General features: G+C 34.3%; 1 protein-coding gene across 1 annotated transcript; it reads left to right on the forward strand.

Annotated features, from left to right (window-relative positions):
* Positions 1–4070: 4070 nt before the first annotated feature.
* LOC148947486 (complement component 1 Q subcomponent-binding protein, mitochondrial-like) lies at positions 4071–17047 on the forward strand. The gene is made up of 4 exons (XM_089095735.1): positions 4071–4101; positions 4616–4801; positions 14020–14111; positions 16703–17047. Exons 1-4 carry the CDS (start codon positions 4071–4073, stop codon positions 16874–16876), a joined length of 483 nt encoding a protein of 160 aa, XP_088951861.1. The 3' UTR covers positions 16877–17047.
* The last annotated feature ends 214 nt before the right edge of the window (positions 17048–17261 follow it).

Raw genomic sequence — 17261 nt, forward strand, 5'->3', positions numbered from 1 at the left:
GCACATTAATTTGGTAATTGGTGTATTTATTGTTGAAATGTTTTTTGATTACTTTCTTTCATCTCAGGTTACTTTTTGTTGCTTTATCTGTGATATAGATTTTGTGGCAAGTTTTTGCCCAAGAATTTTATTTATTATTTTTTCTTATAAACAAAACGATTTCTTGAAGGGGTGGGTAGGCTGCATATGTCTCTTTCTTAGGGACCTGGTTTTGTATAAATCACCTAATTTTTCACTGCAGAATTCAAATCTGATAGCAAATAGCTTAATCAACTCATTAAATGATGACAACTCAATCAATTGATGACAATCAAATGATTAAATCAAATGACAATAAAATGATCAATTGATGACAATCAAATGATTAAAATGATGACAACTTAATCAACTCATTAAAATGATAACAATATTTTAGTTGCAAACATGGATTAAACGGATAAAAGGAAAAAATGTAAATTCTTAGTGATACAGCTTGAAAATATAATTACTGAAAAAAAGACCGGGAAAAGATGAAAGCATGGATGCAGCAATTTATTTCAGATAAGGGATGAGCACAACATCAGAAAATAATTACCAAAGATATGTTAATTACATGGAGAATATATAAGTTGTCGGGGAAGACAAACTCTAGATTTTTGGAGGGTATAGTTTTGAAAGCCCTCTCCCCTTCCTCCGGCACATTTGTGTATGTTAAAACACAAATTGAGAAAAGGGTCAAAGCAGACGCTTATTTTCTCTTTAAAAAAAGCTATAGCTTTGTTAACCCCTTCAGTAATCCAGAAAACTATGGGTAGTTATAGGTAGCTTTTTCTATCAATATTGCTATGAATTGTCACAGAAAAGAAAGAAATAAACATGGAAGCATAACTAATTAATTTTGAGGATACTAATTTGCTACTTCATTCAATTACATTTTATTTTTTTTTTAATGTCATTACTTAATTATGTACTGGTTCATTAGACTGATTGATGTTTTCTCTTTGTTGTAAATTGTACAATTTGTGTCTATAGAAAACCTAAGTTTGACAGTTTTTTTTTTGTGAAATCTGTTTTATGAATAAGATCTGCTTTATCTCTTGTATATTTGAATGTGGTTAAATTAGGCAAACTAACTCTTATATGATTATTATTTTTCACTCTTTGTTCAACTTTCATAAGAAAAAGTATCCACAGTGCTGGTATAGATTATTAACTCAGGAAATATTTTATACTTCTGAATAATTTGTACTCGTGTGTCCAATCTATCTCTGTATCAAGATAGTGAATAAGTACTTTGGGGGTATGCTTGAAACAAAATCAGGGAACAAAAAAAACATTATTTTCGACCCCCCCCACCCACACGCACACACACAACTTGTTGAGAACTTATATAACACCCCTAGTCTTCAGATCTGTGAATGTCTATGTACATCTCTGTGTTTTAGCCAGTAATCTTTAGAACTCTATCCTAAAACACGAGATTTAGACTCCTTTTGAGGAAATAATCTTCCACTTGGAATTGGTCTCTGCAGCAGTTGGTTCAGAGAACCTCCCATGAAAATTTTAAAGATTTGGGCCTCTGCAGTTTTTGTATTTTTTGACCCATCCTGGCTCTTGGAGAATTTCGATACATCTGCGTAAGTGTCGACAAAGTGGTTTATTTTTTTACTAGACTTGCAAAAAACAGCCGAATGGTTTTTCCTGTGTGTGATCTACATTTATTGTGTTTGCCGCGATTGTTGCACCCTAGGGAAGAATGAACCATGGCCCATAGTAACTAAAATCTGTATGGCGAGGAAAAATTTTGATTTGTTGTTGATTCAGGAATTGTAACTATTATTTCGATTAGTCTTGTAGTAAAATCATGTTTTGACAACAAACTCATGGACATTTGAAAACTGCCTTAAACTTTTCGAAAATGGCGTCTAAAATAGTGCTATTTCCGTTTGAAATGAACAAAACTATTTATATTTTTTAACAGTGTTCTTCAGTTTTTCAAAATTTTGATGAAAATTAGAAAAATAAATCAGTATAATAATCTAGATGACTGGAAATAACTATTGTAAATGAACTGAATGTTTATACATAATGAATGAATCATACTGAGCCTGGACGACTGAATATACTTTTACTTCGCTGAATTATATTTTTTTTTTTTCAATGTTTTAAATATAAAGCAAAACTTATGATGCGTTTTGTATCATGGAAACAAAGTCGTGCAATAGGATTTAGAACTTTTACAGTTAGGAGAGGGGGAAGGGGGCAGTAGCCGAACTTCTGTTTGCCGTAATTTTGGTCTGTTTTGAGTTTGGCACAAATATTCAATTTAATTTTTAAATGTTTTAAATTGAATTTATTAATCTTTATCAGTATAAGCTATCTCTATGTTTAATATAATCGTTTTATTTAAAGTTGCATTCATTCAACCCTAGCTAAGGTTTGAGTAACCTTACAAAAAGCTCTTTTTGAGCCAAACTCAAAACGAGCAAAAATTAACATGGTTAGTGCTGACAATAGTGTTGTAAAATTACCGTAAAATAAAAACTCGCTAAGTAAAATTAGTAAAATAAGGTAAAATACGGTACTTCCTTGGAAATATAGGGTAAAATTGGTGTTTTAGACTTTCCCTGTAGCTACAAGACCAGTTGAGCATTTCTTTTTAAGCATCAGTTTCAGGTTTTAATGAAATATTTTGATGATTCTGATTTTCCGGGGCTTAAAAAAGGTAATGCCCTTTCATCTCAGCTTGGTTGCACAGCGCACACTTCATTTTATTTTGACAGGGGGTTTCCAGCTTGTTCGAATGTCCTGCCTGCGCACAACGCGAACAGCGAGTAAGAGCTTGACAGTGCTGGGTAATATGTCCATAAGCTTGGCAGTTGTAGCAGCGAGGAGGGAGAGGGAGAAACTTATCGACGTGGATTCGCTCATACTCAATTATCACTGGCGAGGAAATGGCTGCTATTAAGTCTACTCGACGAGAAAACCGAAGCTTGTAGGACCTAGTTTTGCCTATATGGGAGACTTCGGTACAGTTAGTTATCAAGTTCTGCAACTGACCGTCAGTAACACTGTCAGGAACGAAACGGGCAAGTCCATAATACACTGGAACTTTTAGCTGTAAGCCTAGCAATTGGTCCTTAGATTTAAAAGCATCAGCTACCGCAGTAGCTTTATTTTTATCACTTACGACGAGGCGCCAAGTATATTTTTCCGGTCTAAGCTCAGTTATCGCCAACTTCGAGTCACCACACAAGTTATCAATAAAAAATTTTGCAGTCCATGGGGTCATTCAGCATTTTAGGTGGATTCTTTAATATAACGGCAAAAGAGGGTTTGAATGATTGTGTGGGGGCTTGAGACAAAGAAGGCAGCGATTTGCGCTTCGACAGGGCTTAACTGTTGAATTTTACACATAGTTCGTTAACTTTACGAGTAAGCTTAGCACTTGATTCCCCTACGATAGCTGGTACTTTGTCAGGCTCGTACAGCACGACACGGTGTAGAGGTATCTGCTTTTCATCATACTTTTCAAAATTTTTTAGAATGTCCAGACAGTTATCTGCAGCTTTCTGTCGGTCAATTGGGCGATTCGCGCAGTTTGCAAAATTCCACAATATTTTCTTTGCTTCCATTAACGAATCAGTGCTAAAAAAGTCCGCACCAGTTTTCGCAATATCGGCGTGAACATTCCCTACAGCAGGGGACGGTATAAAAAGTTCAAGACTGGAGACCATACAAGCTACTGGCTCCGCATTGTGTGTAGCAAACAAACATACAGCAGGTATCTCACTTAGTCAAAAAGAAGGTTGACTAGCCGCACAGAGACCACCGGGAGCAAGGGAAGCGTCGAGACCTGCTCACCTGTCCCTTGTAATTTAAGGCTAATTAAAACCGGCAGGTACCAATACGGCGCTTCCGGCCATTAGTTGCAGATTTTATAATTGTCTAAATGAGTTTGACTTAAAGACAAAGGAATGGTATGGCGTGTTGCTTATGACAGATTTGAAGTTAGGCCCTCAGCAAGTTTATCAGATGTCTTGTCTGAGAAAAGAATGGTGTAATCCAGATCATGGAATGTAAAGTCCGAAATGGAGGAAGGATGTGCGAAAGCACAGGCTGGTTGGCCCACCCCCCATTGCACTTCCTGGCTGAAGGGACACGAAGCAGAGATCAGCACAGCCGGTTTGGACCTTAAGGGTCGGTCTAGTGCCGTCATACTTACTTGCTTATTGTAATGTGAACCGCATTGAAATCTAGAGTTCAATTCCTGGTATACAATGATGAACTTTGAAGTATATTTCATTCCTTAAGAGCCTTGGGATTCAAACTTATAAAATTTTCTCATTTAAGTGTCATGCAGTCTATTTGTAAATTTTTGTCTTATAACCTTGTTTATTATAAAAAACATGCGTTTTTCCTCCTTTCTGTGCTATGCCTTTTTAATTTTCTTTGTCCATTTTTACATACTGTATTACAGTATTTTGTTCTACAAAATAATGCTGTTTGGTTGTTTGTTGGCCTCACTAGCTTACACTGTTACACTCGCTTAGACTTATGCTCTTACCCAACAGGATTGCCAGCTGATGTTATATTGCAAGATAAAACATACATTGTTCATTCAATCTAATTTTAGAATCAAAATTAGCTTACACAGTTAAGCATACTGTTGATTCTGAAGCACCAGAAGAATTGAATCCTAATGCTGAGCAACCAGAAGGTGGTGAAACGAAATCCAAATTTGAGTTTAAAGTAGATATAATTAAAGATGGGATAACTATTGGCATCACTTGTAATTATGGTCAATTTAATGCGGACGACGGTGAGTGTTGAGAACAATAGATAAAATACATGAGCTTGGAATATTAATTTTAACTCTTGTATACTGTCATATGCATAGTCATCAGTTTCCTATTTTCCCAGGTAGAGCCAAATTCTTTCATTTCAATAAGCCTTGGCTATTCCTATAGTCTATACCAAAACAGATTTATAAATTCGAATAATAGTGTCAAATGTTTCTTTTGAGGACGGGGATCAGGTGCCCCAGACAGCATCTTGGGAAGGGCTCTGGCTCCTGCAAAATAATAGATGAATAAAAGAAAGGGATAATCGTCAAAAGTCAAGAGCTTTTTGGAGGAAGCATACTCCATTCGTGTGTGCTTTTCTTTGGGCTTAATCTCGCTAGTTTTTTCATTATATACTTTGTTCGAGGTTCTCTAATTATAAAGACTAAAGAATCCGTCAATACAAACTGAAGTAGAAATTGGAAGTTTTATAAAACATGTAAATTATGTTGGTTTTGCTTTAGGATGTTATATTGTAGTTTTAGCCCTCATGCATCTAATTAGTCAGTTCAATAACTATTTAATGTTAATTTTGGTTAAAATTAAACCACATTTGGGTCATTCGGTTCTATAGACAAAAGGATCCTTCCATGTAAACGAAAGAGGAAATTGCATGTCATGTTCTGTTTTGGGAAGACTTTTTTTAGCCCTACTATCGTTATTAGTCATATCAGAAATACTGAGATGCCATCGTTTGCTGAAATCATACACCAGGTGTAAAGTAGATAATTACTGTGTGTTTTTTTTATTTATGATGGTTGTTTGATGATTTGAGACTAATCCACAAATGATCTCTAGATGACCCAGAATTGACAGAGATGTGATTCGAAGTGAGAGGGAGGGAGAGGGGGGGGGGTGTAGTTGGCAAGTTATGCAGATAAAAATCTTGGTACAGTCTTGATTTTAGCAGTATAATATGTTAATATTTCTACTAAAATCTGTCTGAGCTGCCTTTGTTTAAAGTTTGCTATTTGAAGCCCTTACCTCAAGATTACACGTGTCGTTCCTCTGAATACCATTAACAAAAAATAGCACTTATTTGAGTTATCCCCTTCAGGAATCAAACAATTCGTGGTAACGAACTGTAAGTAAGGAGCGACCCGGCTCAATAGTAACCGAAACTCTAAAAAACGGGATTTTCATATCAACCGATACATCAGAAGAATCAGATTTTAATGCTGATTTCAAATATTTAAGTTTTATCGATTTTAGTTCAACTCATCAAAAGTTCAGCGCCTGAAAAAATTTGGCTGATTTTCGAAAAAAGGGGGAAGACCCCCTAAAAATTATAAAACCTTAATGAAAATCAGACCATCATATTCAACGTATTAGAGAACCCTACTGTAGGGGTTTCAAGCTCCTATCTACAAAAATGTGAAATTTTGCATTTTTTGCCAGCGTGTTTATTCGTTTTTTTTTTGTTTTTTTTCCCCAGGGGTGATCGTATCGACCCAGTGGTCCTAGAATATCGTGGGAGGGCTCATTGGAACGAAAATTAAAAGTTCTAGTGCTCTTTACGCCGAGTCACGACGTAGGTTGCAATTGTCCCAAATTAATGAATCAATGAAAAGAAAATTACTCCCGAAACCGTGACTTGTGCCTTTTTATAAATTTCACAGTGTGACCGCAGTTTTTTTTTTGAGCACAGGAAAGGCAATGGGAGACCACGGAATTAAATGGGGAGGAAAAAATCTCCTGGACTTGGATTATGCTGATGATTTAAGCATCCTAGATGAAAGTGTGAGCAAAATGAATGAAGTTTTAGAGGTTTTGCGAGTTCAGGGTGCTAGAATTGGTTTGAAAAGTAATGTTAGGAAGACTAAGTCACTAAGGCTAGGAATAAGTGAAGATGAAAAGGTGACGTTGGGAAATGAAAAGATTGATCAGGTGGGCAGCTTCACTTACCTTGGTAGTATTATTTGTAAAGATGGTGGGAGCAGTGAAGATGTTAAAAGTAGAGTAGCCTAGGCTCAGGGTGTTTTTTCACAGTTAAAAATAGTTTGGAAGAATAGGAAGATAAGTCTGCAAACCAAGATTAGAATATTAGAAGCTACAGTGATGACAGTGATCAAATATGGCTCTGAAGCATGGACGCTCCGAAGAGCGGATGAAGATTTGCTATATGTTTTCCAGAGAAATTGCTTAAGGATTGTTCTGGGTACCTGTCTGACTGACCGTATTTCAAACAATAGGCTATACGAAAAATGTGGTTCAATACCACTCTCTAGGGCTATAATGAAAGAAAGGCTGAGGTGGTTAGGACACGTTGTGCGGATGAAGGATGACAGATTGCCGAAGATTGTTCTTTTCGGCCAACCATCTAGGGCTAAACGGAAAGCAGGTCGTCCCCGTCTGGGGTGGGAGGACGTCATAAAGAAAGATTTAAAGGAAATGGGAACTTCGTGGGTGGGTGTTAAAAGCGAGGCTTTGAATAGATTGGGATGGAGGACCAGCGTGCGTAGCTGTGTTGGCCTCAGGCGGCTTGGTGCTGCGGTGAGTTGTTAGTAGTAGTAGTGCTCTTTTTAAGTGACTAAAAAAATGGAGGGCAATTAGGCCTCTCCCACGCTCATTTTATTTCCCAAAGTCACCCAATCAAAATTTTAATATAGCCATTTTGTTCAGCAGGGTCGAAAATATGATAACTATGTTTTTTAGGATGACTTAATTCCCCGAAGTCCCCGGGGGGAGGGCTGAAAGTTATGAACTTACCCAATGTTAAAATATAGTATTGGTTAATGGGAAGTATACAGACGTTTTCAGGGGGGGGGGTTCTGGTAGTGGGGGTGGGTGGATCGGGGGTTATGTGGGAGGATCTTTCCATGAAGGAAGTTTTCATGGGGGAAGGGACATTACTATGCAAAGGGCGCCGGATTTCCCAGCATTATTTAAAAAAGACCAGAAATTAAATAAAAAACAAGTTTTTCAACTGAAAGTAAGGAGTAACATCAAAACTTAAAATGACCAGAAAATATTACGTATATGATGGGCTCACCCCCTAGTCAATATCTCCCTCTTTCAGGCAAAGATTTTTTAGTATTTTCATAAGAGCTATATATTCTAATTAACGGCCTTTGTGATTAAGGGGTCATTTTTAAAGAATTGGAACAAAATTCAAACTTTAGCTTAAAGAACAAGGTATTGACTAGGGGGCGAACCCTCTAATATACGTATTAAAAAAATTTTTAATATAGAAGTTCGTTACGCAAGTTAATTCGTAAGTTACGTATATTTATTACTAATAAAAACGTCCGTAAATAAAATTAAACAAGTTTCGAGAAAGCCATTTAACCAAATAAAAGTAAAATTAATATGCAAATTTTGTTTTAATTATTCATGTACGGTGAGCCGAAATCAAAACCTGCATTAATTAAAAACGTTCAAGAATTAAATAAAAAAAACAAGTTTTTTTAACTGAAAGCAAGGAACGACGTTAAAACTTAAAACGAACAGAAATTATTCCGTATATGAAAGGGTCTGTCCCCTCCTCAACGCCTCGCTCTTTACGCTAACGCTTGACTTTCTCACAACTCTATTTTTTTTAAACAATAAAAAACTTTATCGTAAAGAGCGAGGCGTTGAGGAGGGGACAGCCCCTTTCATATACGGAATAATTTCTGTTCGTTTTAAGTTTTAACGTCGTTCATTACTTTCAGTTAAAAAAAACTTGTTTTTCTATTATTTTTATCTATACAAGGATCCAAAATTATTTCTAGATTAAGTTTCATTCACGTAATCTAAAACTATCTAATGCTAGAGATGTTATCTTAAAAATTTTATATGGCATCTCCTGTAATATTTTAGATATAAACATTTTTATTTATATTTAATAAATTTTTTTTATATCTAATGTAATTATGTAATTTAATGTAATTTATATTTAAAATCAATTTTATTTAATATAATGAAATTCAATAATTATATTTAAACAATCTAAAATAGATATTGTGAAATAACAAATAAAGTGTTGTATTCTACATGAAACGTGTTTTTGAAAACATTTTTAATAACTTGTAATGATTTAAGCTCAAAAATAAGTTACACATAGGGTCTAAGTATATTGTCTTTCTAAAACAATATCACATTAAAAGCCTTTCTTTTAAAAGGAAAATAAAAGAACATAAAATTAAAAAACGATTCCGAAAAAAGGATTTTTTTTTAATGAAAATAAAAGAGCCATATTTGGGGATAGTTTGAATTTCGGTGATGAAAATGACATTTTTGGAACGTTTAGACTGGTGGCAGGCCGCTATTTTTGCCCTATGTGTGGATGTGTGTATGAGAATTTATTTCATTTTGTATCCAAGTGTGAAGAGCTGTCTGAGTTGCGGAATGAATGTTTTGGACGAGTGTTTGGGAGTGAATGCTGGTTAATTAAGCGGATGGCTGATAAGAACGCATGTGGTAATAAACAGTTGTGTAAGTTTCTTCGTTCAGGGATTAAACATAGGGAATCATGTTTGAGGGGGTAGCTTATTACGGTTAGTAGGAATTGAATTTTATTATGATTGGTGTTTGTCGGTTAAAATGTCGAAACTTGGTGTGTTTCTTTTTTTGTCTTTGTTGTTTTTTTCTTTTAGGATTGGATTTATACTATCCAATGTTGTATTTTGTTCCTGAGCTTTGTTTGTAGATTGTATTCTGTGTTGCTATGGCCCGCAGGCTTTTTGCAATAAATCTTATGTTTTGGAACACAAACACAAGCAGAAATAAAGTCCTATAAAAATTGAAACTTAAAACGAGCAGAAATTACTACCAACGAATAAATTAAATTGAAAACAAGCAGAAACTAGAACAAATGATCACATCAAACAAAAAAGGTAGCACATACTATTATAGATGAATAAATAAATCGTAAGACGAATGGAAATTAAAGTGAAAAATCAAGTCAAACTTAAAACGAACAGACATTACTCTAAACAGGACCACTTAATCATTTCTTCTCTTTTTCACAAGGAAAAGAGGTCCATAGCGTCAAAAACAAAGAAGAAGAAGAAGAGACTTAGAGAAGAAGAAGAGAAAGTAAGAGTGGTGCTACTTTACTCTCTTTTCAAATTCTTTAAATTGCAGGAATGTAAAAAAAATGTGATTTTTATTTTTCAAAATATTAAAAAAAAAATCACAGTAATCATCAAGGTGTCTGGAAAGATCTATTGAAAGTAGACTGACCATTTTATTCCATGGAAGCCTCAGCAATTTTTATTTTTCAAATTCTAAATATAAAAGAGAAAATGTTTAAAATACATTTTGTTTTCAGTAATGTGCAAATGCTGTAGCCTTTAGAAGGTCAGGGAGCAGTAGCCCTACTCCTGGTTACGATAATTTCTGTTTGTTTAAAGTTTGACTTGATTATTTATTTTAATTTCTTTTCGTTTAAGGATGTATTTATTCATCTGTTGTAGTATTAGTATCTTTGTTTGATCTGATTATTGATTTTAATCTGTTTTCGTTTTGGGATTCATTTACTCATTAATGGTAATTTCTGTTCGTTTTATGTTTGAAACGCTATGGACCTTATAATTGCTCGTCTTGTGTCTTAATGTGACTACTTTTTTTCAAAAAATTTTTTTTTCAGAACGTTTTTTTAATTGATGTAGTTCGTTTTTAATTGATGTAGTTTGATTGTTGGATGCGTTTGAGTTCTTTTTTTTTAACTTTGTATTGGCTACTCGAATTTTCATTTTAATAAACTAATTAACTAATAATTAACTAATTAACTAATAAATAAACTAATTAACTAATAAACTAATAATTACTCTATTATTTTTATTGTTTCCATGGTCCTGTTTTATCCATATATTAAAAATATTTCTAAAGTTATTTCAGTGTTTCTGCTTAAGAATCAAAATTTTGGATTATAATTTAAGTATTGTACAATACTTGAATATTTGGTCAAAGTTTTCATCATCAGTGATTTTGTTTTCTAAATTTTTAATAATAGTTTTACTAATAAAGTTTTGGGTCCACGGGGTATTCTTATCTATACGACTCTTAAAATTGCGAAGTATTTGGTCTTCTATGGGACTGAGGCCATCCTGAACCCCCATCCTGTAGACACTCTTGAATACAATGTATCTTAATCCACCATTTTATCAAAAGGATATTTTTATTAAATTTTTTTTTTGTAACTGTCTGTTTGTTTAAATCTATGCATTTCAAAGTCATTTACTAAAAAGAATTCCTTTTTTCAAGTTTTTTTCAAAGAATTCAACTTTTTGTTTTAATTTATCTCTCTTTGGTCGTGAAATTATAATTGAGTTGTCTTCAAAGCCTGCAATTTTAAGGCCGATCAGCATAAAAAAGTTTCAATTTTACGCGCTAATAATAATATAACTACATTTTTCTTCCAAAAGGAAAAGGCCCCTTGGTCGAGCCTACTTACCATGAAAGTTTACCGCCGATCAGAGAAATACAGTATTTGGCTAATTTGAGAGTTTTGCTAGCCAATACAACCCACTTTTTTCAAAATCTTTTTCCTCCTAGGTTCAAATGGCCCCGTGTAAATGCTCAGTTTTATCTACCAGCCAAATGGAGACAAAACAAATTTGAGCCTATTTTGGGAAACAAATTCGGTCCTATATTTAGCAAAAATTTCAAATAGCTTTTGTCTGCATTGTCCTTAGTCAATGTTTTTTTTTGCCTTTGTGGTCCCCTTGTCTTCATCTAGTGTGCTCTGAAAGTCTAAGCAAATCTGAGGGGAAAAATTGTTTCCTCAGTTTCAGATGTCATGTCTGGTGTCCAGTTTCATAGATACAACCAGTCTTCATTTTTTTTTTTTTTTCATTCAGGACTATCCGCCCTGTAAGTTACAAGACTATCAGAGACCAAAAAATTCCAGGGGGGAAGGTCGCAAGCCGCTGATGCTAAAATTAGTTTCAAGTGGCTTTTCTGTATAGTGTTCGATCTTGGCATGAAACTTGAACATATTAAGATTAATTGAAAAAAGAAATATGAGGCCCCTTTTTTTTGCATCCCAAGTTTTAGTCTTTTGGTCTGGAATGATCAAAACATTTTAAGTCAAGTAACTGGTCTAAAGAAAAGTATTACAAATCTCACATGATCGGAAAAAAAAAGTTTTGGGTCCATTATCGCATGACATAGGCTTCCTTTGACTCAAAAGATAACGTATATAATACGAGATAGAAATGTTTTTGCACCCTTATCCTTTTCTCCTACATAATATTTTGAACCCCCTTGCCTTCCCCAGATACTGCCTTGAAGTTTTTAACTCGATCCCTGAAGCCGTTCCTGAAAAAATCCGCTATTAATTGTATTGAAGAAAGACTATTTCAATAGCCTGGACGAATCTATCTTTCGATTTACCTCCCTAATTCACCTAGAATAGATTCAGAGTTCCACTTGAGCTAAAAGTTCTAAAACTTTTAGGCGTAAACATACATATTTTTTACCACCACATCTTCCCCATCTAAACATGAAACATGAAGCTTCGCTTCCTCCCTACCCCCAGAATTCTGAAAGTTTCAGCTCCATTTCTACCTTTCGTTCCGAGATGTTACTAATATGCCATTTTGATAGTCTGGTTGCATAGTTTGTTTCGATTTACCTCTACCCCAACCCTCAAGTCAGAATTTGAGGACATGGTCCTTCAACATTCCATTAAAATCCCGCTCAATCGTCCAATATGCTCCTGAGATTATGCAGATAAGCTGTTTTTCCAATCAAATGGGACCCTTTCAAAGTTTCTAGGACCACCCTCCCATGAAAGAGTCGGGTAAAAAAGTTATTTTGACACTTTGTCAAGCCTGTTGTTTCTGGGGGAACCAATTTTATTTTCTATTTTTCCTTCTGCGTTGGGGTCTCCATAGACCAAGGATTCAAAGATATAAATTTTGAGCCACTCAGAAAAATATTGTCTTTGATCCTTTTTTCCGCTTCCTTTTTTTGGGAGGTGGAGCTGGAGGCGAATTTTTCTTTTATAAAAAGTTCTTTCCGACCCAAGGATTTACGCTTTTAAGTTTCAAATCGATCAGGGATAAAAAACAAATTGGCCCAATTTCTGGATTTCTTTGACGATTTGATGTTGTCCACAGAAAGAAAAAACGCATTTATAGCCAGGGTTGTATCCAAGAGAGAGGTGGCTCAGGGGTGCCGAAGCTCCTCTCTCTAGAGACCTGTCAGTGCTGCAACAAAAGTCCTTGATTCACCATGAACACTTTGGAATTTTGATAATTGCGTTTTTTTACAAGAGAAATGTTAAAAAACTGATGACACTACAAAAAATATTTGTGTAATTGTTGCTAGATCTATAACTGTTCTGATCTACAAATTTATTAGAACTGTGAAAGCTATACAAAAGTAAGAGAAATTTCCCCTCAACCACCAGAACGTATGTTAGGTTTAAGCCTTCCCCCTAAAACAAACAAGCTTCTGAACATGTCCCTGGTAATAGTGAATCATAACCCTTAATATTTGGAATGCATTTCTTTAGGGGACAAAGACAATTTTTATTTTATAGATAAAAGGAACCAAGTCTGATCTGTCATTAGTGTACTTTTGAATCAAGTCCTCTATATTTTAAAAAACCCTTGAAATGTTTTTTTATATAGATTGTAGATCATAACATAAAATGCCGATTGGGCTTTTTAGTTACGATCTATAGTATATGAAAAATGTTATGATCTGAGACATCTGGATAAAAAGACGAATAATTAGCAACAAAGTATAGTCCAATACATCTTATGACACCTAAGATGTTTTTTTTAATACATTGAGCAAAATAAATGCTTTATTCCCTCTGTTTAAACGTCTTGTTTTTAGTTTGGATTGGTTGATGTTCATTAGAATGTTGACTTCTTCTTATTTATATTCATAACTAAAAACATTGGAGGTGGGGAACTAGATTGTTTGAAAGATGTCACTTCGATAAACATAAAAAAAAAATAATAAAATAATCTGGCTATTTGTTTCTAAAAATATTTCTGGACCTGACTAATCAAAGGTGTGTGACTTGTCCACTATTTTGACATTTCCTGGGAGAAGTCCCATCCCTGTGTGGAGCTATGTATGCTTTGAAAATTACTAAGATGTCTAGTTTAGTCTGATTCTTGGGTTTATTTTTTAATACAAGGTAGTCGTCCAAGGAGAAGGATTTTTCCCCTATTAACCCTTTCCTTACCCATATGCTTCATGATTAACATTATCGATATTTTTATCATCAGTTTCTATTTTATCTTTTTAGGTGGTTCCTTTGTGATTCCTGAAGTTGCATTTTACGATAGAGAATGGAAAGATTCAAAAAATGCTGTAGCTTGTCGTGATATTCTTGATGGGGTAATTCTTTTGTTTTTTCTTCCGTCCTGAAGGGAAATAATTTAGGAAAATTAGTAGAAGACCACGAGTTACACTTTATTAGTTTCGGTGAGGTTTTGAGGAAAAGAGGTTGAGCTTTCAGAAAAATATGCATAAGGAAGCTTATACTGTCCTACAGGCAGTCTAGGTCTCATAAATTATTTTCAGACATATTTTTAGAAATTAATTTAGTATTGTAAGCAAGGAAACCTCTTGAGTCTGTAAACCCAATTAAATAAAAAGCTACTGGTATTTTTGGAATTTATTCAAGATAATAGACCAAATTTCAAGTTGTGGATTTGAGACTTAATAGCAGGCGACAGAATTTTATTGAAGATAATAGATCATATTTCAGGTCGTGGGTTCGAGACTCTTAATTTATTTATTGTCTTAAATTTTATTTAAGATAATAGATCTGTGAATTTGAGACTGTTTGAGATAAGGGGGCTATTGTAAGCTTATTCCAAGCTGTGTGTCACAAAAAAATAATAGCAGGCGACAGCGAGTCAGCAAACAGCCTTACGTTATTTTCCTTTTTTATGGGTAGACATGCAAAATCAAGACGTCGTTGGTTTTCCATTTACGATGTAATAATGTTGCTTTCCCGCTGAGGCGTAGCTCCAGCATTTTTATTGGGAAGGGGAGGCAAGAGGGGTCTCCATCCGGAGAGTCGTGGGACATGGACTATATAGTATTTTTTTTCGCCAAGTTATTGGGGAGGGGGGGGGTGGGGGTAACTGACCCCCCCCCCCCCCCCAAACGACTCCATTGCTTTCCCGTGAAGTATATTTACATTTAGGTAGAGGTTGTCTTACCATTTTTGAAATATATTTGAAGAAACGTTATGAAAAGGTGAACATAGGTTTGTATAAATGTCTTTAAGAGGTCCTCCTTTTAAACAGCCTATGGCATCTTTTCTCCATCTGAAGATTGCCAACCCAAAGAGATTTGTCATCCCTAGACACAAGAGCAACAGCTAGTCAGAAAAAATACAATGCTTATGTACACTACAATTTTCCGTGTTATAAAGAATGTTTTCCAATCAAATCCAAATAGAAATGTCAAAATAAATCTTAGAAAAGAAGAAATGAGATCTTCCCAGGAAAAATTGAGTAATTTAGGTCTAAAAATTTTAAGGCATGATACAAAAACATAAAAAAGCGCATCTTTTTGCTGCATACTTCGCCTTGGGAATCCTTGGAGGATAAAGTACTTGAGTGTCCCCTATCGAAAATTTTGTTTTGGGAGTGAAGGTTCTTTCAATTACTTTCCTGTAATTTTTTTTTATTCACTGGTAAGAAACAAAAATCACAAAAAATGTGCATTTACAATAGCATATTTGCAATTTTTAGTATTTATTTTGTCAAAATGGAATACAATTAACAAAATATGCAAGGTTAAAAAGTTCAATAATTGGCAAACATATCAAGAAAAACATAAGTTGCTACCCACCAGAAATGTTTTTTTTTATGAGAAAATTAAGAAATAATGTCAACAGACTAAGAAAACTTATGCCAATGGCTTAGTTGAACAAAATGTGTAATGATTCTCATTTCTATTTATTAGGTCAACTGTGAAGTTTTGGCTAGCTTAAAAGGTATATTAGGAAAATACTCGTTTTTTTCTAATAATAATGATACTTTTGTAAGAAGGATACTCTAAGGAAGTGAGAGAAGGGTTGGGGGTCTTCAACTACTTGAGCCAAACCTCCTTACCCATGGGTATGCCCTTATACAAATAGCATATATACTAATTCTCAAACATTTTTATGCTAGTGCCATCTAAATCCAGAAAAAACGCGTACCTTATGCCCTTTCCCAAAGAGAATGGTTTAATTTTCAAGTTTTGAAATAATTGCTGAAACATTCCCCCATCTTGCAATTTGTTTTAGCTTTGTAGGGTCTTTGAAGTAATAAAGTTAAGGAACCATCAACCAATTCTTTTTAATGGTTTTATGTTTGTTTCTAGTTTTCTTTAAGTTGAGTACCATACTATAGTTATCCTGAATCTAAAGATGTTTAGAATAAAAAATTTAAATTAATAGTTGTTAATGAAACAAATATATACATGCATTTAAGTTGTTGTAATTGCATATGGTAGCTGTAATAGCAAATGCTTTAAATGATAGGATATTACACTTATTACACTGAAAGCCTTCATGACTATGGTTAATACAAAAGTAAAACAACACAAAATTTTTAAACAAAGAAACTCTTGAACCCAAGTTAATACGTAAATAAATTACAAAAAATGGTCCCTATGTGCCTTACCTGACCCACCAAGTTTCCAAATACCGTAATCCCCATAAAACTTCTATCATATGGTATAAAATTAACCCATTCCTCTCTAATATACCACCCTGGAAAAATTTCCTCCCTCAGTCCATTTAATTTCTTACAAAACCCAAAATTGAATTGAATCATGATCTCAATCTCCGCACATGGGGCAAAAATGAGAACCTACCTTCGACTTCACCCGCCCCGAATATTTTTCTATATCATCAATTGCTATAAAAATTCATCTTATTGCCTCATAATGTTTTCAGTTATTTCAATATTTTTTGCCTTTTGCAGCTCAACTCTATATACCTGCAGTGTGACAGGTTCTTCGACATGCTGGAAGAGCGAGGCATTTCAGTCGAATTTGCGAGATTCCTTTCAGACTGCGAGATTCCTTGCTCTACTGGTTTTGAACAAAAGATGTACATTAGCTTTATGGAAAATATCAAAGAATTTTATTCCTACTAATTAGTAGATAATCCTGCATTTTGGTTATATTTCTACTATTGTAGACCATTTTGAAGTTTCTTTATTAAAATAAATTTGAATCAAAATGTCATGTTGAATTGTTTTTATTCTTGGCTAGCTCTGATTCTTCTAATAGTTTTCCAAGGTTCAGGTTGTGGGTTACCAGTGCCTCCTGAAAAATAAGTGCAGAAAAAATTATGGCCTATCCAAAGCAAGAATTTCTTTTGTGTAAGGACTGCACAATCTATAGAATGGCAATAAACACAAATCATAAGAATATTTTAAATATCAGTTCACATTTACACAAGTGACATTTCACATATGTTTAGGTATGCTGAGAAATTAAGGGAAACAGGGAAACATTTTCAAAAGGTTTCAACCCATG

The sequence above is a fragment of the Artemia sp. Qi Xiang Cuo genome, chromosome 10, assembly GCF_049724085.1.
Source record: "Artemia sp. Qi Xiang Cuo chromosome 10, ASM4972408v1, whole genome shotgun sequence".
In the NCBI taxonomy this organism is placed as follows: domain Eukaryota; kingdom Metazoa; phylum Arthropoda; class Branchiopoda; order Anostraca; family Artemiidae; genus Artemia; species Artemia sp. Qi Xiang Cuo.

Excerpts from the sequence above, each read along its gene's own strand:
- LOC148947486 (XM_089095735.1), top strand. The coding sequence starts at position 4,071 with ATGGAGGAAGGATGTGCGAAAGCACAGGCTG. Across the intron at positions 4,802-14,019 it reads TCAATTTAATGCGGACGACG|GTGGTTCCTTTGTGATTCCT; the intron begins GTGAGTGTTGAG and ends TTATCTTTTTAG. Across the intron at positions 14,112-16,702 it reads GTCGTGATATTCTTGATGGG|CTCAACTCTATATACCTGCA; the intron begins GTAATTCTTTTG and ends TGCCTTTTGCAG.